Here is a 22,097-nt window from a genome sequence, read left to right as displayed (position 1 = left end):
GGGAGACGGGGGAGGGGGCTGGCAGCCCCTCGCCCACCAGCGCCTCCTCTCACCGACTTTGGCCTTTCTAGCAACAGACACAAGGACCAGGCTCCGGCGGCGGCGGGGGTCACATACGGGTTCCCTCACGCCTGCCAGCCGCCTGCCCGGCGCAGATGCACGCGGCTCGTGTATGTACATAAATGTTACGGCAGCCGAGGATTTTAATGAGATTCTTTCTATGGGCTTTACCCCTCCCTCAGAACCTCTTTTTTTATTCCCAATGCTAGCTGTGATCCCTGTACATGTCTCTTGTTTATTCACTTCGTTATGATTTGTATTTTGTTTTTTTGTTTGTTTTTAATTTATAACAGTCCCACTCACCTATTTATTCATTTTTGGGAAAACTCGACCTCCCGCACCCCCCAAACTATCCCACCCACCCCTCCAGGGCCGCCCGCCGCAGGGCTCTCCCTGCGCCCCAGTGTGTGTCCGGGCCCGGCCCGGCCCACCCGTCTCCGCCCGTCCACGGCTCCAGCCGGGTTCTCATGGTGCTCAAATCCGCTCCCCTCCCCTACGTCCTGCACTTTCTTGGACCAGACCCTCCTCGCCCCATCCGACCCGACCCCAACCCTGCCTGAGGGTGAGCGACTCCTGTACTGTAGGGGAAGAAGTGGGAACTGAAATGGTATTTTGTAAAAAAAATAAATAAAATAAAAAAATTTAAAAGTTTTAAAGAAAGAACTATGAGGAAAAGGAACCCCATCCTTTCCAGCCCCGGCCAATTTTAAAAACACGGACCTTCCCCTTACGCCCCCACCCTTTTCTTTTTAAGTGTGAAACAGCCCAGGGCCAGGGCCTCCCTGGGGCAGGGACACCCCGGGAAGAATTTCTCTGGGGCTTTATTTTCGTGTTGTCAGTTTTTTCTCCTCCACGCTGGGGCTGCGGAGGGGTGGGGGGTTTACAGTCCCGCCCCCTCGCACTGCACTGTCTCTCTGCCCCAGAGGCAGAGGGGTCTTCCCAATCCTACCCCTATTTTCGGTGATTTTTGTGTGAGAATATTAATATTAAAAATAAAACCAGAAAAAAAAATCCTGTTTTTAGTGTGCTGATGATAGGGAGAATACTGGGAAGAAGGGCTGCAAACCGTGATTGATGGGGAGATTGCCCAGACCCCGGCCAGAGTGAACCCCTCCCCAGAGGCGCCTGTGGAATGTCCAGAGCTCTGGTCTGGGGGGGTGCCTACTCCTGGAGCCGCATTCCAGGATAAGGGGGGTGGGGTGGGGAGAGGCTGGGCCGGGGGAGGGGCAGGAAAGAGGGCTATAAGGGCCGCTGCCCAGGCGGGCTGGAGCCAGGCAGGCCATGGCGGATGTCCTCGGGGTGCAGAGACCGGTTCCCAACGGCGGCCCGGAGCCCCGGGACCCCCTGGACTGCTGGGCCTGTGCTGTGCTGGTCACCGCCCAGAACCTGCTGGTGGCTGCCTTCAATCTCCTCTTGCTGGCGCTGGTGCTGGGGACCATCCTGCTACCAGCGGTCACCATGCTAGGCTTTGGCTTCCTCTGCCACTCCCAGGTGAGCGGGCGCCCCGGGTGTGCGTGTGAGTACGGGTGGGGGGTTGATGGGCCACAACTTCTTGCCTGAGCTGTTCGGCTTGGGCCTGACACCTCGTCTACAGTTTCTGCGCTCCCAGGCACCCCCTTGCACCGCGCACCTGCGGGACCCGGGCTTCACGGCCCTGCTGGTCACCGGATTCCTGCTACTCGTGCCGCTGCTCGTCCTTGCCCTGGCCAGCTACCGCCGCCTCTGCCTGCGCCTCCATCTAGCCGACTGCCTCGTGCCCTACAGCCGAGCCCTTTATCGGCGCCGGCGCTCCCCGCAGCTGCGGCAAATCCGGGCATCACCAGGGTCCCAGGCCGTTCCCACATCAGGAAAGGTGTGGGTTTGAGGACCCTCGAGTCAAGAACAACCCCGACTAATGCCCTCCTTTTCAATCCGCCCAAGGACTTGAAGCCTGGGGGTCTTCCGACCTACCCTGCCCATCCCTGCCTCAGCCAGTCCTAGCATCCCCTTGGCGAACTGCAGCATCTGTGGACCCAATGTTGGTGAAAATTCGCCATTCCAGAAAACCCTTTCTTTTTACTACCCATATCCGAATCCTGAATATCTGGGCTGGACCCTGCACATACACTCCCCACCCCATCCCCCATCTTGTGAATAGGACAACTGAACCTCACTGGTGCCCTCCTTTTCCGGTGCAGCTCCTCTAGAATTTACAGGCTGATGGGTGAGGTTGGAGGGGAAGGAGTGATCACACGTTAATAAAGAATTAATGAACTGAACGAGCTTCTTGGATCCTGTGAACCGAGGGGTGGTACAAATACTATCACTACTGCTATGTGCCCAGGAAAAGGAAACAACATGGGAGGGGGGTGTGGCTCAAGTGTGCAGACGGGAGCATCCTCCAGCCTCTTGGCCTTCCCTTATCGCATTAGCCTGTTCTTCCTGACCAGACCCAAGCTCTGTCCCTGACCCCAAAGTCACCTCCCCATCAATAGAGTGGAGAGGGCCTGGACTTTGTCGCTTGCCCTGCTCCCCTTGGGGACCCGAGCCCGTTCTCTGACCCCAGCTTAGAGGAACTCAGTGTTGCCAGGCCGGGAAGGGAAACAATGGGCCTTCCGGAGCAGGATGACACCCCCTCCCGCCACAATTCTGGAGCAGCAGCGTGGGAGGGAAGATGGAGGGGTCCACCCTGGGGCCTGTTGGTCCGAAGCGCAGCTTGTCCCCCATCCCCGCCCGCGAACCAGAGGGGACCTGTGGCACTCCTGGAAGTCTAGGTTGTGGGAAGTGCGATCTCTGTCCGGGCATCCCAGCTACACACACACAGGCCACTTGGGTTACAGGTTTAATGAAGTCTAAAAGGCATGCGCGATCATGGTTAGAGATAGGGAGGCCCCGCCAGGCTCTCTCTTTGCACCTCAATAGAAACGATGTGGTGTCCGGGTACCATGGCCAAGCCCAGCACACGGGGTTCCCCAGCAGAGAAGGAATCTGGAAAGAAGGGTCAGAACATCAGGGAGGCAAGCCAGCGTCGGTCCCGCCCCTTTTGAGCCACGACTTCTAGCCTCCCAAAATAAGGGGTGCAGCCAGGCATTAAAGGGGAAATGCCTGAGTGAGGCTCCACCGCATTCCCGCGGTGCATTCCCCGAGCACTGACCCGACGGCTTGAGGAACTCCTGCGCCGAGCCTAGGATAACATTGCAGTCGCGGTCGGTGCAGAGGAAGCAGCCGACCAGCGTCCGTCCATCTGTCATACGAATGCGCATAGTCTTGTTGAGTAGCGCCTCCAGCTGCTGCCGGGCGCGCGCAGCCGGCGAGTCCTCGCGCTCTCCATCTGAGTCCTGCGCGGGGCAGGACACGCGCTCAGACCGCGCCGCCGAGGCTACTGCCCGCCCACGGAACCACAGCTCCCGACAGCCCGCGGGGCGCTCACACTAATCCTAGAGGCTGCCGGGAGCTGCAGTCCCCCCACCATCCCCCCCATCTTGCTCCCCGACTGCCCCTCAATCTCGGAACCCAAGCCCGCGCTAACCCCAGCGCTGGAGCTGCTTTGACGCCGGCTGCAACAGCCATTCTCCTCTCGTAGCAGCATGGTCGGCCCAGCTCCCGCCATTTGTTCCGGGGCCTCTTCCAGGCCCTTCAACTCCCTAAGAACCTTTCGGGTCCGGTGATCTGAGATCTCGCGAGCTCTCCGGGCAGCTTTTCTTTCGCGAGATCACCTCTCCTCCTCCTCTTCTCTTCGGCTACTGCAGAGATCTCGCGAGCTTCTACTTTCCAGCGCTGAGGCTCACTGAATTCTATTATGCCGGATGTATTAAGATATCGCGAGAAACTTTACCTCTAATTTTTTTAAACATATTTTAAGAACCCTGGAATTTAGCAAGAATTTTTTTTTTTTTCAGAATCGCACAGTTCCCTCTGTTTTTCTGCCTCGCGATAAAGTCTGTTCTAAATATCCCCTGTAGCCCAGGCCACTCCGAATTCTTCCCGGGACTCCTGAGGACGTTAACTCAATTATTTGAAAGCGGGAATCAAACTACGTTTCCCATGGATCGACGCCACTCTTCGCCCACCCAGCGTTTGATCTCTGTAGACGGTGGCTGAAAAAGGACAATGGTTTCCATGTCAGCGGATAAACGCTTTGGTCTTAGCTCCAGGATGAGGGAGGATGTAGTAATGAGCGTGTGCTGAGGAGCGAGGAAGAAACTTAAAGGAGCCGGCGACCAATAGAGCAAGAGCCATGCCACGCCGGGGCCTCGTTGCCGGACCAGACTTTGAGTTTTTCCGGCGTCGGTATTTCACGCCGGTTGAGGTGGCCGAACATAACCAACCGGAGGACCTCTGGGTGTCTTACCTGGGATGCGTATACGACCTAACGCCGTTGGCACAAGAACACAAAGGTAAGGGCCACACTTTGGGTCCGCTTCGGGTGTGTTTGTGGGTGCCTGGTTTGGGGGCGGCTAGAACTGACGGCGACTGCCCCTTCCCAGGAGACCTGCTGCTGAAACCCATCGTGGAAGTTGCGGGTCAGGACATCAGCCACTGGTTTGACCCAAAGACCAAAGACGTGAGTTCTGCCTGGTGTTGGGTGTGTGTGCGCGCGGGTGGGGTGGGGGAGCACTGGAAAGTGAGGATGGGGAGGAAAAAAGGGGCTAACCAGAGCCCGAGAGGGTGACTGCTCCCATCCCCTCCCCCAAACCCTGCTTTGAAGATCCGAAAGCACATAGATCCGCTGACTGGTGCCCAGAGATACCGCACCCCGCGGGGCCGCTTTTTGCATGTCCCACCTCAGCTGCCTCGTTCCGACTGGGCCAATGATTTCGGGAAGCCCTGGTGGCAGGGGTCGCGTTACGAAGTGGGTCGGCTGTCCGCCAAGACCCGGAACATCCGTATCATTAACACACTCACGTCGCAAGAGCACACACTGGAGGTGAGAACTGATGCCTGGGGGCAGGTTAGAGGGAACTGGGAATCCCAGCAAATCTCCAAGCAGATCTTCAGGCCATCATCTCTCCACAACCGGTGGAAACTGTATTTTCACCCCCTTTTAGGTGCAAGCCAGGAAAGCAGACCACCTAGGTCCCCAGGGTTGGTCCCCAGTGGCTGGGTCACAGGGGTAATAGACTCCTTTATAAGTTCAGGGCAGCAATTTATGTATCTTAGTGCTAGTGGTCCATGGAAACTCTTACATGCTGTGTTTTGGACAGCAAATGCAATTGGACTCTTAATAGTCTATTGTGGGGATGAAGTTACCGGGCAGTGACTTGACTTTGACCGTTAGGGCCATCTATTAGAAGTGGCTGCCACACAGACAGGTAGGTCTTTAGTGCCATTCATTGCATGTTGAAGCTCCAACTTCATTTCTGCGGCTGTGGAGTATCTGAAGCTATCTACCAAGGGAGGCACTCTGATCCCAGCTCATTTTTTGGGCTCTTGGCCTTTGCTTGGAATGTGTGTGTGTATGTTCCACCCAGAATTCTGGGAGTGGGGTGCTTTTGTGTTCTCCAGGTGGGGGCCCTAGAATCAATGTGGGAAATCCTACACCGCTATCTCCCCCATAACGCACATGCTGCCAGCTACACATGGAAATATGAAGGGAAGAACTTGAACATGGAATATACCCTGGAAGAGAATGGGATCCGGGATGAGGAGGAAGAATTTGATTATCTCAATATGGACGGTGCACTCCACACACCTGCAATACTGCTCTACTTCAATGATGACCTCACAGAGCTATAGGAAAGGAGATATATGCTTATATAGACTCAAAACATATTTTGAATTTGGCTGTTTCTGTACCCTGTAGGAAAAGAGATGGGGATGGAGTGGGGGAATGCCTGGACCTAGACTTCCTTTCTACTCTGGGAATTGACCTGTGGTTCCCATGCCCTTATGAAATATAAAGGTCCTATTTCACAGGCCCATTATAATTTACTCAGAAAATTAGGGAGAATGTTAGAAGTTAATTTTTTAAAATGATACGACAAAATATCTTGGACTAAGGAGATGTAGAAGAGGATAGAGTTCAGGTAGAACTTTTTTAAAAATTATTTTTATTGATTTCAAAGAAGGGAGAGAGAGAGAGACATCAATAATGAGAGTCATTGATTGGCTGCCTCCTGCACTCCCCACACTGGGGATCAAGCCCACAACCTGGGTATGTGCCCTTGATCAGAATCGAACCTGGGACCCTTTGGTTGAAAGGCTACCACTCTATCCACTGAACCAAATCGGCTAGGGCTCAGGTAGAACTTCTTGATAATAAGAGAAAGAGAAATCCTATACAGGGATGAGGGATGGAACGACTTTTTTTTTTTTTTTTTCAATGATGGAAATGGGATGGCTGCAGGAAGATGGTGTTTACAAAGACAGAAATAGGAAATGTCTATCATTGGCCATACAAAACTGGCTAATCTCCCTTCTGAATAGTATTTGCCAGCTGAAACCCCAGGGAAAGAAAGGAAGTGAATGGTTACCAGGTAATTAATTTAGTTTAGATATTATATTATGTGCTTTATACACTGTTTAGTATAACTACCCATTACCACTATTTTACAGATAAGTCTTTTGAAGTTTAGCAAGATTTAATAGAACTAAGGCAGACTAGTTAGTAATCAGGAGGTAAACCCAAGTCTGCCCAATTCCAAAGTCCATATTCTTTTCATTGTAAAGGAAATATCTCAATGTTCTAGGCTCATTACGCAATGCCTGTAGGCTTATTGTGCAGTCAGCTGTTTTTTTCTGCAGCTATTAGCAGAGGTATGCAGAGACAGACAGGAGGCAGTGAGGTTGAGTATCAGCTGAGCAATAGCTATTGAAACTACTTCTTGGTTAATCCCATAGCAAAATTTTCTCCTGACATTTTCAAGGCAAAGAGGTGGGTATATAGTGATTCCAGGAAAAACTAGAGTTGGGCCTTTGGAGTGGGACACTTTGGATGGTGGAGCAAAAGGGAGGTAAATAGCACAGTATGGGCCTGCACCTCTTAGGGAATGTGAGGATGCAGGGTTGACTTTGCAAGATATTGTTTCTACAATAACAGGCTTGACAGGGGTAATGTAAATAGAGGAGCTAATTAAGTCAACATTCCTGAGGACCCAAAGAGAACAACCAGATTTGGTCCCATTTAACGTAAGCAGGGAAGGAGAATGAGAATAACAGGTGAGTTTCCTGATGGTAACAGGCAAACAAGAAGCAGGGAGGGGATAGTGCATCCTCCTGACATGGGCCCAGAGTAGAAAAAGGTGGCCCCTGTGAGACACTGGGTGGGCTGCATAGGAGTTGTTGTGTTTTCTTAAATATATTTTTATTGACTTTAGAGAGGAAAAGAGAGGGAGAGAAACATCAGTGATTAGAGAGAATCATTGGCTGCCTCCTGCATGCCCCCTTCCTGGAGATCGAGCCCACAACCTGGGCATGTACCCTTGACCAGAATCGAACCCAGGACCCTTCAGTCTGCAGGCTGACACTCTATCCACTGAGCCAAACCAGTTAGGGCCATAGGAGTTTTTTGAAGGGCCAACTATGAAAGGCATGGACGAAGGTGGAGACATCTGTATTGGTTTCAGCAGTACCTGAACACAAGGTGAGAATTGAGGGATTCTTTTAGTCCTATGTATTGCAAGAGTCCATGAATTACCAAAATCATTTTGATGTTTAATCAACTCTCCAGTTATTTTGTGTGCATCTTGTTTGTCCAGTTAAATCCTAAACTATTTGAGAACCAAAGCTATGTTGTTGCTGTGGGCATGTGCATCCTCAGGACCTATGCCTATGGGATCTGTCCCTCTTCCAGAGTCTCCTACTTCAATGCCTGTTGCCAAAAACACATCCCTCTCCTCACACATCCAGTCACTCTCCAAGTAGACTATAACTCCTAAATATCTCTGGAATCCATCTTCTTTTTTCCAAGCTATCATCACCTGTGTTAAAATTATGGATGTAATTGGCTGGCTGGCTGCTAGATTGTATCTCATTAGAGCATTAATCATGTCCAACTTGTTTCTTGCTGTATTCCAAGTGTTAGGCACACAGTTGCCGCTCAATAAATTTTGATTGGATGAACTCAAATGTTAAGTGATTTCATTTGTTTATAATAACCAATGAATGGGATGTTGTGTCCTAGGAGGCAAGGTGAGACCAAGAAATAGGATGTCTGGATCCTGTGCTATAGTCTCTATCCACAGGTTTCTATTACCTTGCTCTCCATAGATCCAAGACCAAAAATTATTCCATGAGGTTCTTCCTCTCACCAGATTTTTGGAGCAATCTGTCATTTCCCCATTTGGCCACTAGGTGGCTGTAACTGTCTACAAAGTCAGGGAGGGGACTGGAGGAGGGAAAACACTTTCAAGTTCTAGAGGTTAGGATTAAAGATGGCCCCTTTGAAATTTATAGGTGGAAGGGAAGGATCTGAAAAAAAGGAAAAACTACAAGGCCATTATTCTATTAGCAATACGTTTATTCCTGTTTTTAGTTTTCCCTGCAAGCACATACCAGGAAAGGAATGTAATTTGAGAAATAAAATTCAGCCCTGACCTGTGGTCTAAGTGGTTAGAGCCTTGCACCGGAGAGGTGCAGGTTCCATTCCTGGTAAGGGCATCTTGTCAAGGGCATGGACCTGGGTTGCAGATTTGATCTGCTGGTCAGGACATGCAGAAAGCAACCAGCAGATGTTTCTCTCCCCTCACCACCCTTTCTTTCCACTCTTTCTAAAGGTCAATGGAAAAAATATCCTGGGGTGAGAATGAACAAAAGAAAAAAAATTTAATTAATGTTTAAAAAATCATGGGATAAGTAGAGGATCTGATTACAGGTGTGGGTGTGTATGGGGTGAGGCATGGAGCTATGGAAGGAATATAGACCACAGATTTTTAAGATAATAGAGTACATTTGTTTATTAATATTTACTGTTTTGGGTAGGGGGCTATAAAGCTTTCCACTAGGCACTATTTTGTTCCCTAAATATCCAAGACTGGATATTTGTATGAAGAATATGTAAATAATGCCTTGGCCTAAAACTTATAGAGTAAACAGAACATGAGTGTAGGATCTCTTTTGTTCTGGAGGGAAGTGGGGTGGCAGAATATTGAAAGTTGCCTTTTCACAGTAAATTATAGCAGCTTCAAGGGACTCAATTGGCAAATATTCAAATATTTCCCACAAGTCTCGACCCTATATACATACATCACTAGGGGTAATAAAAAAATTTTTTTATTGTTGTTTTTTAATATTCCTTGCAGGAAGCTTGCCTGCTCAATGGGATAAAACACACACAAAAAAAAAGAAATGAAAATTGTACCTCATAAAGGACCAAATTATGTTATAGAAAAAGTTTCCACCCTCATGGCAAATCACAGGTGGATTCTTAACCTGGACCTGCAGAAATGGTTTCTAAATATTGTATGTGGGCACACGTGTATTATTTTGAAGAAAGGTGCTATAATTTCCATCAGTCTTTCAAACTGGATCAACCTCATACCCCTGAATAGTACACACAAACACATATACACACAAATATTTTAAAGACACCCTCCCCATCCCTCCAGCCGTAGCTGGTTTGGCTCTGGATAGAGTGTCAGCCCATGGACTGAAGGGTCCCAGGTTCGATTCCAGTCAAGAGCATGTTCCTCGATCCCCATCCTGGTTAGGGCACAAGTGGATGTGTCTCTTTCACGTTGCTGTTTCTCTCTCTGTGTGTCTCCCCTTCCCTCTACTCTCTCTAAAAATATCCTCGGAAAAATACCCGTGGGTAAGGATTAACAAAAAATAACAAAATAAAGACCTTCAAAAGTAAAATATGAAAGGTGACGATACAGTGTCATCCTAGGATTTCTGACATTTGTCTAATTGTCTACCTCAACCTGTTATATCTCTGTTCCCATGGCAGCAATTCCTAAAGAATTAATCTTTGGGGCATAGTTTATGATTAGTCTGAAACATTTTAGTACTGTCTCAAATTCTGATCTGGAATTGGAGCTGAGTGAGGGAGTCTATCATTTGTGCTTATGACCACAACACCCAGTCATGACATCAGGATCAGGTTAATGCACCCAGCTCCCACAGCTGAGTGTAGGTAAACCACATAGATGTTTCATATTGGGAGAACAGCCACTTTATGATGGACCAGCAGGAGCACACGGAGATTTAGTTGTAGAGAAAGCAGATAATTTGAAACCTGAATAATGTGGAAGTAAGAGATTAGGAGGCATTCAAAATACAAATAGATATGCAGTCCAAGTACTGAGTATTCTAGGCACATGGGAAACACTAAAAAAAAAAAAAAAAAAAAAGCTGGGGAATGGGAATAAGTGAAGTCAGACCACTGAAGTGGGGTCAGAGGTAAAGAAGGTTGAGATGAGGAACAAGATGGTAGACTGCTAGAATTAAATCTTTCACTGGGAGCAGCTCAGCTCCTGCCCTTTGGGAGCTTAATGTTTAGTGGGAACTTGGGCATCCAGCTTCAATCATCTGACTTAATCATCCCTTTATCTCCAACAGCCATATAATGCCTGGCCAAGAGTACAAGAAATACATGTTTGTTTCAGGAATGAATGGCACACGTTACCCCCACTATTCAAAATGTCTGAACTCAGGAGCCGAATAGATTCAGATAATGTGGTATCCATTGCTATTTGCCCTCTCTCACTATTTGGAGCATCTGAGGAGATCTGAATAATATCATTTGTGCTGGTAAATTCTTCTAATCCTTCTATAGAATAGTAAGGAAGATGAAATATTCCCTTGCCCTTAATAAACAGCCTAGAGGGGTAGGTATTACTCCACCATAGTATATCAGTTGAGAATGTATTTGGTTGCAAGTAACAGAAGGCTGACTGCTGGGGCCTAACTACAAGGGGTTAATTTTTCCTCACATACAATGTTTGTGGTAGTGACTCCACTAGATAGTTCATTAATGTCTCAGGTAGCTCCTGTTTTTGTTCTCATGTTTATGGTCTTTGGGGCTGTACTCCTTCTAGCCTGGATTTTGGGCAGGAAAGAGGAAAAGAAGAAGAAAGAAAGGGCAATGCCTATATTAAGCAAAAAATTTCCCAGGCATCCTTAGCAGACCTTTGACTGATAGGAAATACATTACACAATAACCCTTAGCTGCAATGGAATCTGGGACAGGATTTTATATTGACATCCACAACAAAAGCAGGGTCCACTACTGTGGAAGTCTCGAGAGAATGGATACTGGGTAGGAACTAGTGATGTCCTCCACAAGAAGTGTGAACGTGCTATTCTATTCATCCACTCATCAACAAAAAAGTTACTAAGCACTTTGTGCCAGGCACTGTTCCACTTACTGGAAATACAGCAGTGAACGTGACAAGTAAGTCTCCTGCTTTATTGGGACTTATACTCTGGTGGGGAAACAATAAACAAGTAGACATTTCAGACAGTACTGAAAGCTATATACTGTGTATTTGTATATGTATGTACATACATACATATGTAAACACACACACACATATGTATAAATGCCAAAAGTACTATACAGAAAAAAAACTAGAATCACATGAGAAGAATGGTGGAACGATCAGAGGCTTGTCTGAGATGATCACAAAGATTGCTCTCTATTACCTGTAGATCTGCATTTACCTACATTATCACTTAATCCTCACAAACTTAAGTCCTATTTTATTGACACTGAAAAAAGAAGGAAATTGAAGCACAGAGAGGTTAAGTAATTTGCCAAAGGTCATACAATTAGTAAGTAGCAGAGGTGGGCTTTGAACCACATAGTCATAGGCCACCCACAATTACTGAGTTGCACCACCTCCCTGCATTATAAACATAGGATGCTGTTTCAGTTACCTATCCCTGCTTAACAAAACCACCTCAAGACTTAATGGCTTAAAACAACCACCATCATTTATTTTGCTAATGAACCTATAATTTGGACAGGGTTGGATAGCTCATTTCCACTCCAAAAGGTGTCAAGTGGGTGGATTGCTGGAAGCTGGAGGATTCACTTTCAAAATGGCTCACTCACATGGCTGGCGAGTTGATGTTGGCTATGGGTTCTTTTACATGTAGGCCTCTATGTGGGGCAGGATGGGCTCCCTGAGATCATGGGGGTTGGGTTCCAAGAGCAAGTATCCCAAGCGAACCAAGAGGAAGCTGAATCACCTTATATTACCTTGCCTCAAATCCAAGGGAAGGGAACTAGACTTCACTTCTCAGTGGGAAGAGTGTCAAAATTAGTTTGTAATAAGAGCATTTTGGATGTTGAATATTATGATGGCCATTTTTGAAAAATATAATCAACCAGCTGCATTGGAGGCAAAAGGAGGGATATCCAATTAGTCTTGGGTGTGGATGGAGAAGTAGGAGGTGGGGAGTTGATACCTGAGTAGAGCCTTTTTTGAAAACCTAAGTTGGAATCCTGACCCCACCTTCCATTTATTCAATTCATTAATACTGAGCATCAAGTGTCATGTAGTGCTGGAATCTGTGAATACACTAATGAATAAGACAATTTCTGCCCTCAAGAAGCTTATACAGGCAGTCCTCGGGTTACGTCAGACTCCACGTACGTCATTTTGTAGTTACGTTGCCATCTCCCATTTATTTATAAAAGAAAAAGTTCCATCATTTCAATGTATATGTGCTTTATGTTTTTTATTATTTATTTACCACAAGCAAAGGTCAGGAATTGTTATCTTCTTTTAAATTTTTTTTACTGTCTCACTTCATTACTGCTGTGTATGTGGCTCCATGTGAGTGACGTAGGTGCTTATGTAAGTGGGTTCCAACTTACGGCGGAAATCGAGTCACGCTGTACCGTAGGAATGGATAGGGTCTCCAACATAACCCGAGGACTGCCTGTAGTGTAGTGGGAGATTCAGAGACATTTGTGAGCTCTTGTCATCTTGCTTTCACTTGTACACAACAGCCCAGAAAAGCTTTGAAAGTTCTCCTATTTAAAGTCTGCCAAGGCTTCCTATTCCTCTTAAAAGGATGTAAGGACACCCTTACTATCATGCACAATGTGATGATTTGGCTCTTCCATGCTCTTCTTTGTCTTCCATAATGGCCTTTAAGTTCCTGGAATCCCCCAAAGCACCTTTCTGCCAGGGCTTTCTCACATGCTATTCCTCTACATGGAACAACACTCCAGTCTCCACTCACCATTTGGCCAACTCCTGCTGCTTAAAGTCTTTGCTTAAATCAGGGGCCCTCAAACTTTTTAAACAGGGGGCCAGTTCACTGTCCCTCAGACAGTTGGAGGGCCGGACTATAGTTTAAAAAAAACTATGAACAAATTCCTATGCACACTGCACATATCTTATTTTGAAGTAAAAAAACAAAACGGCAAAAACACAAATGGTCTCACCTCTACACTGTGCTTTTATGCCATTTATTCCTCGGGCCGTAGTTTGAGGACGCCTGGCTTAAATGGTACTTTCTCTGAGAAGTCTTTCCTGATCCCTTCAATTATAACAAATCTTTTATCAGACCCTCTCAGGCTGCCCTAAAACATCATAAGTTACAATTCAAATATTTAGCTTTTTGCTTTTTCTTTTGTATTTTTTCTTTTTAAAAAAAATACATATATTTTTTTATTGATTTCAGAGAGGAAGGTAGAAGGAGAGAAAGGTAGAATGATGAGAGAGAACTGTGGATCAGCTACCTCCTCCACACCCCACACTGAGGATCCAGCCCCGACCAGAATTGAATCATGACCTCCTGATTCATAGGTCAACGCTCAACTACTGAGCCACACCAGCTGGGCTTTCCCTTTATTTTATTATTATTTTTCCATCGCCATTTATTCCCCATAAACCCACTTCCACCTCCACCCACTCCCCTACCTCCCCCCGACAGTCACCACACTGTTGTTTGTGTCCATGAATTCTTTCTTTCTTTCTCAATCAAATATTTAGTTTATTGTTTAATGTCCATCTTCCTTCCTTCTGAGACTGTAAGTTCTAGGAGGGCAGGGACCACATCCCTAGCCCAGTGCCCAGCCCAGAGCAATTAATCAATATTAATAAAATTAACAATATAATGTGAATGCTCCAAAAGGGCTAAGTATGAAATGCCTTAAGAACACCCAAACCCAGTCTGGGGAGATCAGGGAAGGCTTTTTGTCAAAGCATCATCTCAAGCTGAGACCTGAAGGACAAGGATGAGGCAGCCAAGAGAAGAGAAAGAGGAGGGTAAAGAGAGAGAATAAATGGCATAAAAGCACAGTTTAGAGGTGAGACCATTGGTGGAGAGCTCAGAAGCAGAAATGCAAAGAGGAGTAAAGCTAAGAGGAGATGGGAGGACCTGAAAGGGTGGGCAATGAGAGACATTAAGGTCAGACCAGGTCATGGGAGGCTTTGTAAATCAGGTTGTTTTTGTGTGTTTTTTAAAAAGATATAACCCACATACTATAAAATTTGCCACTTTAAAGTATACAATTCAGAGTCAAGAATTTTACAGAGAATGGCATGGTAAGATGTGCATTTTTAAAAAGTGACTTGACTATATAATGTCAAGAGAATGGATTGGAGGGAAGAAAAAGGGAGGGGAAGAATGTGGAGACAGACTAATGCTACTGCAGCAGTTCAGGAAAGCAATGAAGGTAGCTGGAACTAAGTTAGTGGCAGTGAGGATCGGTGAATATGAACTGAAGTAAGAAAGAATTATACAACTCAATAATTTACTGGGAGGGAGTGTGGCACATAAAGCGCAGTCAAGGATGACACCCCAGTTTCTGGACAGCATGACTAAGATGATAAATCCATTGATGGAGAAAGGGAATGCTAAAGAGGAATCTGATTGGGGAGGAAGATGATCTATTTTTAGTTAGCTGTATGAAGTAACTTTGGGCATGCAAATACAGATGTCTAGATCTTATTGGATATATGACACTAGATCCTAAAGAGAGCTCTGGTCTAGAGTTATAAGTATGTAAATTATCAGCAGAATAACTAATGCTAAAGTCAAAGATAAGATCAGCTCAAGAATGAAGTGTGATCTGAGTAGAGGGCCTGGGAGGAATAAGATCTCAAAGAAGAGGAGAAGGAGACTCAGAAGGAAAAGCCAGTGTGGTGAGAAAGACCCAGGAAAATGGTGCCATGGAAGCCAGAGAGAGGATATCTGAGAGGACGGGGTGGTAAACAGTGTGAAAAGTTACATAGAGGTCAAATAAAATAAGGACTTTAGTTTCCATAATTTAGCAAATGGCAAAATGGTGGTGTATTAGAGTTGTAGTTGGATGAGATATGAGCGGGATATTCACTGAAGAAATCCAGCTGCCGAAGGGAGGAGTTTTCTGGCTCTGTAACCGTGCACAGGATCCTTTCCTCCCTTTAGTTTCCATTTAACCATAAATACAGGTAACAGAAGTACAACGTCACTAAGGACAATAGGTATAAACTGGGATATGATCACTTAAAAAGAAGCAACCTCCAGTGTTGTTAAGATTAAAATAAGATATGGGGAAATGCCCAGCAGTATAAATGGTCCTTGGAACAGGCACAGGAAAATTTTAGTTTTCTTTCGCTCTCCTTGTGCTAGCCACTCTTTATTTAGTAACGAATGCTTTCCTTGGGATATCCCAAGATTTGGCATTATTAGGCATCCAGGTAACATTTGCCATAATTAGAAAATCAGTAGGCCATATCTGTGATTAACATTTGGTTTTCTGATCTAACAATAGTGTTTGTGGCCTGGCCGGCATGGCTCAGTGGTTAAGCTTCAACCTATGAACCAGGAGGTCAAGGTTCAATTCCCGGTCAGGGCACATGCCCCAGTTGCGGGCTCGATCCCCAGCAGGGGGCGTTCAGGAGGCAGCCAATCAATGATTCTCTCTCATCATTGATGTTTCTCTCTCCCTCTCCCTTCCTCTCTGAAATCAATAAAAATATATATTTTTTAAAAAGTGTTTGTGCCTCCATTAGGAAAATTATTTGCATTCAATAAAATGTGATTTGTTTCATATCATGCTGGAGTTTAGTTTATTTACATAAACTAAAGCAAGGAAAATGGCCCAACTATTGCGATAAGAGTAACTAAAGTCAGCACTTTGCTTCTTCAATTTAAGGTGCTATCATAACTCTGATCATGAATTCCCTCACCTTACTATTATCTTAAGTGAATCTCTAAGTTGAGAAATGGTTAATAGTAAGTAAACTTGTTTAGAATAATGGCTACCAATTATTGAGTGCCTTATAATTAGTCCTTTATGTAAGTTAGTTCAGGTGTTTTTTAATCTTCACCCAAGGATACTTCCATTGATTTTTAGAGAGAAAGAGAGAAATATCGATGTGAGAGAAAGACATCGATTGGCATCCCAACCAGGGCTCAGGCCAGAGAGGATCTTGCAACTGAGGTATGTGCCCTTTACAGGAATCCAACCTGGGACCCTTTAGTCCACAGGCCGACACTCTATCCACTGAGCCAAACTGGGTAGGGCTAAGTTAGTTCAGTTTATTCTCACTACAGCCATGTAAGGTAGGCATTAATATCCTTGTTTTACAGATGAGGGAACTGAGTTTGCCCAGGTTCACCGTTAGTAAGTGACAGAACTTGGATTCCAGGTGCTACCAGACTCCAAAACTCAAACTCTCTAATGGAGGGAGTGGGTAACTTCATTATTTGGCTTTGGAATACAATGTAGGAATTACACAATTTTGGAATATAGTCTAAAACGCTCCTTGTCTGGAGAGCTAGATGGTGAAAGGCCCAAGAGTAAGCAGAAGCTCAGTTGGTTGGGTGTCGTTCAGGGCACTAAAGGGTTGCTGGTTTGATTCTGTGTCAGGGCACATACCCAGGTTTCCGGCTCAATCCCCGGTGGGGAGTATATAGGAGGCAGCCAATCCAATCCGATCCGATGTTTCACTCTTATCTCTCTCTCTCTCTCTCTCTCTCTCTCTCTCTCTCTCTCTCTCTCTCTCCCCCCACCCTCCCTCTTCCATTCTTTCTTTAAAAATCAATTTAAAAATTCTTTAAAAAAAGATTGCAGGTTCAATTCCTGGTCAGGGCACATATCTAGGTTATGGATTCAATCCCCAATTGGGGCGCATATGGGAGGCAGCCATCGACATTCCCTCCCTCCCCACCTCTTCCTCTTTCTCTAAAATTAATAAAAAAACATATCCTTGAGTGAGGATTTTTTAAAAAGTAGCAGTTACAAGGCAATGTCAAAAGGGGAAAATGTCTGGTGTTTGCCAGAAGCAGAATGGAGAGAAAGGTTTCTGGATAGGAAGTCGAGGGCAGGACGGAACCAGCTATCAATTTTCAGTGAATGGGTGGAATGATCAGGAGATAAGCAGATGACAGTGAAGAAGTAGAAGGGTATACAGCGAGCCTTTTCACACAAAATGGGGGAATGTGGAAGCAACCCTGGAGATAAAGAAATTCCTTAGGTATGTGGTCTGTTTCCAGGGTTATTTTCCATATTACTTTAAACTATCCTTTTAGGACTACCCAACTTTATGAACAAATATTTGATATTCACTATCTACAATTCTCTCTTTCTGTATATTTTTAAAATTAATTTTTAAAACATTTTTCTTTTTACTATAGAATATGTGCTCTTTGCAAAAAATTCCAAGTAGAGAAGCATAAAGATGCAAAACAAAAATCATTCTTATTTCTATCACTCAGCAGAAACAACTATTAACATTTTAACAACATCTTTTTATTATTTTCCTGCATGGTTGAGATTATACTATATATATAATTTTATATTATTTTACGCAATTAAAATTAAATCGCAAGCATTTGCTCATGCCATTTTACTAATGTGGCAAAAGGTTAACAATCAGATCAGTTAATTTAAGTGAAGAAGTTATATACAGGGAGGGGCAGAAGTAGGTTTACAGTGTGAGTATGTGAAGCAGTTTATTCTTATAATACTATTTATTATTTATTTATTTTTACTATTTATTATTATACTAGAGGCCCAGTGCATGAAAATTCATGCACTGGAGGTGGGGGTCCCTCAGCTCGGCCTGCCCCCTCACAGTCCGGGAGCCCTCAGGGGCAGGAGGTGACTCGGTGATCAGGAGAAGGCAACGCCCCCATCACAACTCTGCTGCTGCCACTGCCGGCAGTGCAAGCCTTGGCTGGCCCTGGTTACCTGAGCCTCAGGCGGCCCCAGGTGGCTGGGCAGCCACCATCCAAGGCTTGCCTGCGCCTTGGGAGTTGGCTGGGCAGCTGCCATCCAAGGCTTGCCTGCGCCTCAGGCTGGCCCTGGGTGGCTGGGGGGCTGAGGGCGGGTCTGGCCGCACCGTGCGCCAGATGTGCACCCCCACCCCCCGGCTGGGCTGAAAGGACTGTGGGACTCCGACAGCAGGCACAAGAGTGACCGGACCCGCCTGAGGGCAGGTCCCGCTGCACCACACACCTGCCATCCCCCTACACGCCCCCCCACGTGGCTGAAAGAACTGGGGGACTCAGGCAGGGCTGAAGGGACTGGGTGTTACCATCTTGTGGGTATGGGCACTGCCATCTTTGTGATGGCATGACAGTCAATTTGCATATTCCCTCTTTATTAGATAGGATTATTTTCCACATGAACAACTGTAAACCTACTTTTGCCCCACCCTGTATGGGTATTCATTGTAGTCCTTTAAAAAAATTTTTTTTAAATTGATTTCAGAGGGGAAAAGAGAGGGAGAAAGAAAAACACGATGAGAGAGAATCACTGATCAGCTGCCTCCTGTACGCCCCTACTGGGGATTGAGCCAGCAACCCAGCATATGCCCTTGGCTGGAATCCAACCCGGACCCTCCGGCTAGGGCTCACTGTAATCCTTCAACTTTTCTTTTTTTTTTTTTTAAATATATTTTATTGATTTTTTTACAGAGAGGAAGAAAGAGGGATAGAGAGTTAGAAACATCGATGAGAGAGAAACATCGATCAGCTGCCTCTTGCACACCCCCTACTGGGGATGTGCCCGCAACCAAGGTACGTGCCCTTGACCGGAATCGAACCTGGGACACTTGAGTCCGCAGGCCAACGCTCTATCCGCTGAGCCAAACCGGTTTCGGCCCTTCAACTTTTCTATAAGTTAGAAATGTTTTTTAATTAAGAAGTTACAGATGAGAAGGGAACTAACCTCGAAGAAAAAGCAAAGGAATGACAACACAAAATTCAGGATACTAGCTGGGTAGGAGCAGGAGAGGAATGTGGAATATGGAAGATCATCTGAGACTCTAAAGATCTTACTACTGTTATATTTATTAAACCAGATGATGGATACATGTGTTCATTTTAATATTCTTTGTGGTCGATCTATGCTATATATATTATTTGAACCTATGAAATAGTCCCCAATAGATGAGATTTTTTAGTTAAAAACCTCAATAAGCAATATTTTAATTGTTTCTCTTAATTTTCTGCTGTGTAACTTCCTCACCCAAACTAGCTGCTAAATACAATACTTTTCTCAGTTTGCAGTCTTCTCTTTTTAATTGAGATAAAATTCACTACTTTAAAGTGTACAATTCAGGAGTTTTTAGTATATTTACAAGGTTGTGCAGCTATCACCAATACTTAATTCCAGAATATTTCATCGCTGCAAAAAGAAATCCCATACCCATTAGCAGTCATTCTCCATTCTCCTCTCCCCATCCCCTGACAACCAATTATCTATTTTCTATCTCTGTCAATTTATTCTGGACCTTTCATATAAATGGAATCATACAATATGTGTTCTTTTGTGTCTGGCTTCTTTCACTTAGCATGATGTTTGCAAGGTTCATCCATGTTGTAGCATATTAGTACTTCATTCTTTTTATGGTTGGATTTTTGTTTATTCCTTAGTTGATGGACATTTGGATTATTATGAATAATGCTCCTATGAAGATTCATATACAAGTTTTTGAGTATGTTTCAATTCTCTTAGGCCTAGGACTGAAATGATTGGGTCATATGGAACTCTATATTTAACTTTTGAGGAACTGTCAGTTGGTACTCTTCTTAACCTCCACGAAGCATCTAGCATCAATTATTGTATCTTCCCTCTGGACTGTCTTCTTGCTTTACCACAATAACACAAGCTGGTGTACCTACCACTCTAACAATTTCCATATTTTTCTTTGGCTTCTCTTCTCTCCCCTCCATTCTTCAAAGTTCCTCCATGGTTCTGGCCTCTACTCATCACTTGAGATACTAGCAATCCTTATCCGTTAAAGAGGTACCAACACCTACTATAACTTTCTATCATAAACTTATCACTCTAGTCAGATGAGGTCCACATACTACTTGCTAAGTATTTTCTTACTCAACCCAGACTGCCCTCCTCTCTGCTATATAAATCTTATTTATCCTTTGGGACCTACTTCAAATACAAGTTCATATGAAAATTCTTCACTTGTTCCCCTTCCCCCTACAAGATTTCTCTTCTCTGCATGCTCAGATTTTACAGCCCAGAGCAATCATCACTACCACATATTGTTTAACTTTCTGTGTGTTTATATGTCTGATCTCAAAAAGTGTCTCTCCTCTTTCCACCTAGCTAATCCTTTGGTCACTAAAAAATTGTATAGCCCTAACCGGTTTGGCTCAGTGGATAGAGCGTCGACCTGTGGACTCAAGGGTCCCAGGTTTGATTCCGGTCAAGGGCATGTACCTTGGTTGCGGGCATATCCCCAGTGGGGACTGTGTAAGAGGCAGCTGATGGATGTCTCTCTCTCATTGATGTTTCTAACTCTCTCTGCCTCTCCCTTCCTCTCTGTAAAAAATCAATAAAATATATTTTTAAAAATTGTATAGAAGTGTAAAAAGTCATCTTCTTTCTCTTGCTCTATAAAATCGTGGAAATATAATATATTGTTAAATATATAAACATATGTGTATATATAAATATTACTTATTACACATAAATATAGTGTATTATATATTTACTCTGTATAAAAACATATATAAGAAGTACATATTATCAGAACAAAGAACAGACCTTACCACAGAAGGACAGGTGGCAACCTTACTTAGCTATTTTGGGAACCTCTGGCTTAGATGACTTTCCATCTCTAATTCCATGATATCCTCAGCATTTACATGCTTTTTCGTTATTTAAAAAGACAACTAGGAATCTCTTTAACACCTCTTTGTGTAGAAAATAGTATAATGCAAAGTGCTTTTTCAGTTCTTCTATCTGCTTTGTTGCACCAGTTCATGTCTGTGCTCTATTAATCATTCTCATTGGTTCCCTACATCAAGATTTTAGCCTGGGTCCACAGACTTCAGAGTATTCACGACACCATGAAAACATATGTGATATTTTGTATATTTACTGGTTTTCTGGGTGAAGGGTTTATAACTTCCTATGATCCAGAAAAGGTTAGAAACTATTGCTTTGTATAAGTTTATTGCTTTTGCTTTATATAAATAATTTTATTATTGCCTTTGAAGTCCCTTACAATATTTCCTTTGTGAGTGGGCATCTAATTTCTGGTTTGCATTTGACAGTTGCATGCCTCAGTTCCTTGTTCTCACTATAATGGTCTTCTCATTAAAACAAAAAACTTTTGCCCTAGCTGGTTTGGCTCAATGGATAAAGCGTCAGCCTAGGAACTGAAGGGTCCCAGGTTGATTCTGGCCAACAGCACATGCCTGGGTTGCAGGCTCGATCCCCAGTAGTGGGCATGCAGGAGGCAGCCAAACAATGATTCTCTCTCATCATTGATGTTTCTATCTCTCTATCCCTCTCCCTTCCTTTCTAAAATCAATAAAAATATATTTAAAAAAAATAACTTTCTTCTCTACCAGTCACATGGTATTTTAATTCTTTTCATTTTTTGAAGTACAGGAATATAGCAAAAGGCACATAGTGGGACCCACATTGAAAATGACAGGGAGGGAGACAAGCAGCTGGAGAAAGCGAGACACACGGCACAGATCAAGGGCCTAAGGACAGACAGAATAGACAGGTAAAAGAAATATAGAGGAACCTGGAAACACAGAGAGACACAAGAACGGAGCAGACAGAGAAGGGTGGCAGAAAAAAGACAGGTTGGCAAGGAAAGAAAGGAGCTGACTGACAGAGAGGCAGGCAAGATCACCAAGAGGAACAGAAACAGAAAAACAGAAAGGAGTAGAGAGAGAGAGAAGGC

General features: G+C 44.8%; 3 protein-coding genes across 6 annotated transcripts in view; 2 read left to right on the top strand and 1 right to left on the bottom strand.

The window, feature by feature from the left end:
- Positions 1-1,304: 1,304 nt before the first annotated feature.
- TMEM88 (transmembrane protein 88) lies at positions 1,305-2,152 on the top strand. Of its 2 annotated transcripts, none has more exons than XM_054709543.1 (2): positions 1,305-1,551; positions 1,670-2,152. In XM_054709543.1, the coding sequence occupies exons 1-2, from the start codon at positions 1,342-1,344 to the stop codon at positions 1,922-1,924; spliced, it is 465 nt and encodes a 154-aa protein (XP_054565518.1). In that variant the 5' UTR covers positions 1,305-1,341; the 3' UTR covers positions 1,925-2,152. The 2 variants fall into 2 exon arrangements, with proteins under 2 accessions (XP_054565518.1, XP_008151718.1); XM_008153496.3 differs by having other exon boundaries at positions 1,655-2,152.
- A 716-nt stretch (positions 2,153-2,868) lies between these two features.
- The window catches only part of NAA38 (N-alpha-acetyltransferase 38, NatC auxiliary subunit), a 25,134-nt gene continuing 5,905 nt past the window's right edge, over positions 2,869-22,097 (bottom strand). The window contains exons 3-5 of the mRNA XM_054709706.1: positions 3,569-3,833; positions 3,194-3,377; positions 2,869-3,027 (exon numbers count right to left, since the gene is read on the bottom strand). Coding sequence (XP_054565681.1) covers positions 2,915-3,027; positions 3,194-3,377; positions 3,569-3,649 — 378 coding nt within the window. The 5' untranslated portion in view covers positions 3,650-3,833 and the 3' untranslated portion in view covers positions 2,869-2,914. The remainder of the gene's footprint in view (positions 3,028-3,193; positions 3,378-3,568; positions 3,834-22,097) is intronic.
- On the top strand, positions 4,103-11,345 carry LOC103296889 (cytochrome b5 domain-containing protein 1). Of its 3 annotated transcripts, none has more exons than XM_054709705.1 (4): positions 4,103-4,436; positions 4,527-4,603; positions 4,748-4,966; positions 10,537-11,345. In XM_054709705.1, the coding sequence occupies exons 1-4, from the start codon at positions 4,277-4,279 to the stop codon at positions 10,708-10,710; spliced, it is 630 nt and encodes a 209-aa protein (XP_054565680.1). In that variant the 5' UTR covers positions 4,103-4,276; the 3' UTR covers positions 10,711-11,345. The 3 variants fall into 3 exon arrangements, with proteins under 3 accessions (XP_054565680.1, XP_027984163.1, XP_008151716.1); XM_008153494.3 differs by lacking the exon at positions 10,537-11,345 and adding an exon at positions 5,545-5,811 and having other exon boundaries at positions 4,115-4,436; XM_028128362.2 differs by lacking the exon at positions 10,537-11,345 and adding an exon at positions 5,545-5,811 and having other exon boundaries at positions 4,110-4,603.

Source organism: Eptesicus fuscus, chromosome 20 (genome assembly GCF_027574615.1).
Source record: "Eptesicus fuscus isolate TK198812 chromosome 20, DD_ASM_mEF_20220401, whole genome shotgun sequence".
In the NCBI taxonomy this organism is placed as follows: Eukaryota; Metazoa; Chordata; class Mammalia; order Chiroptera; family Vespertilionidae; genus Eptesicus; species Eptesicus fuscus.
This window is presented reverse-complemented; position numbering and strand designations above follow the sequence as displayed.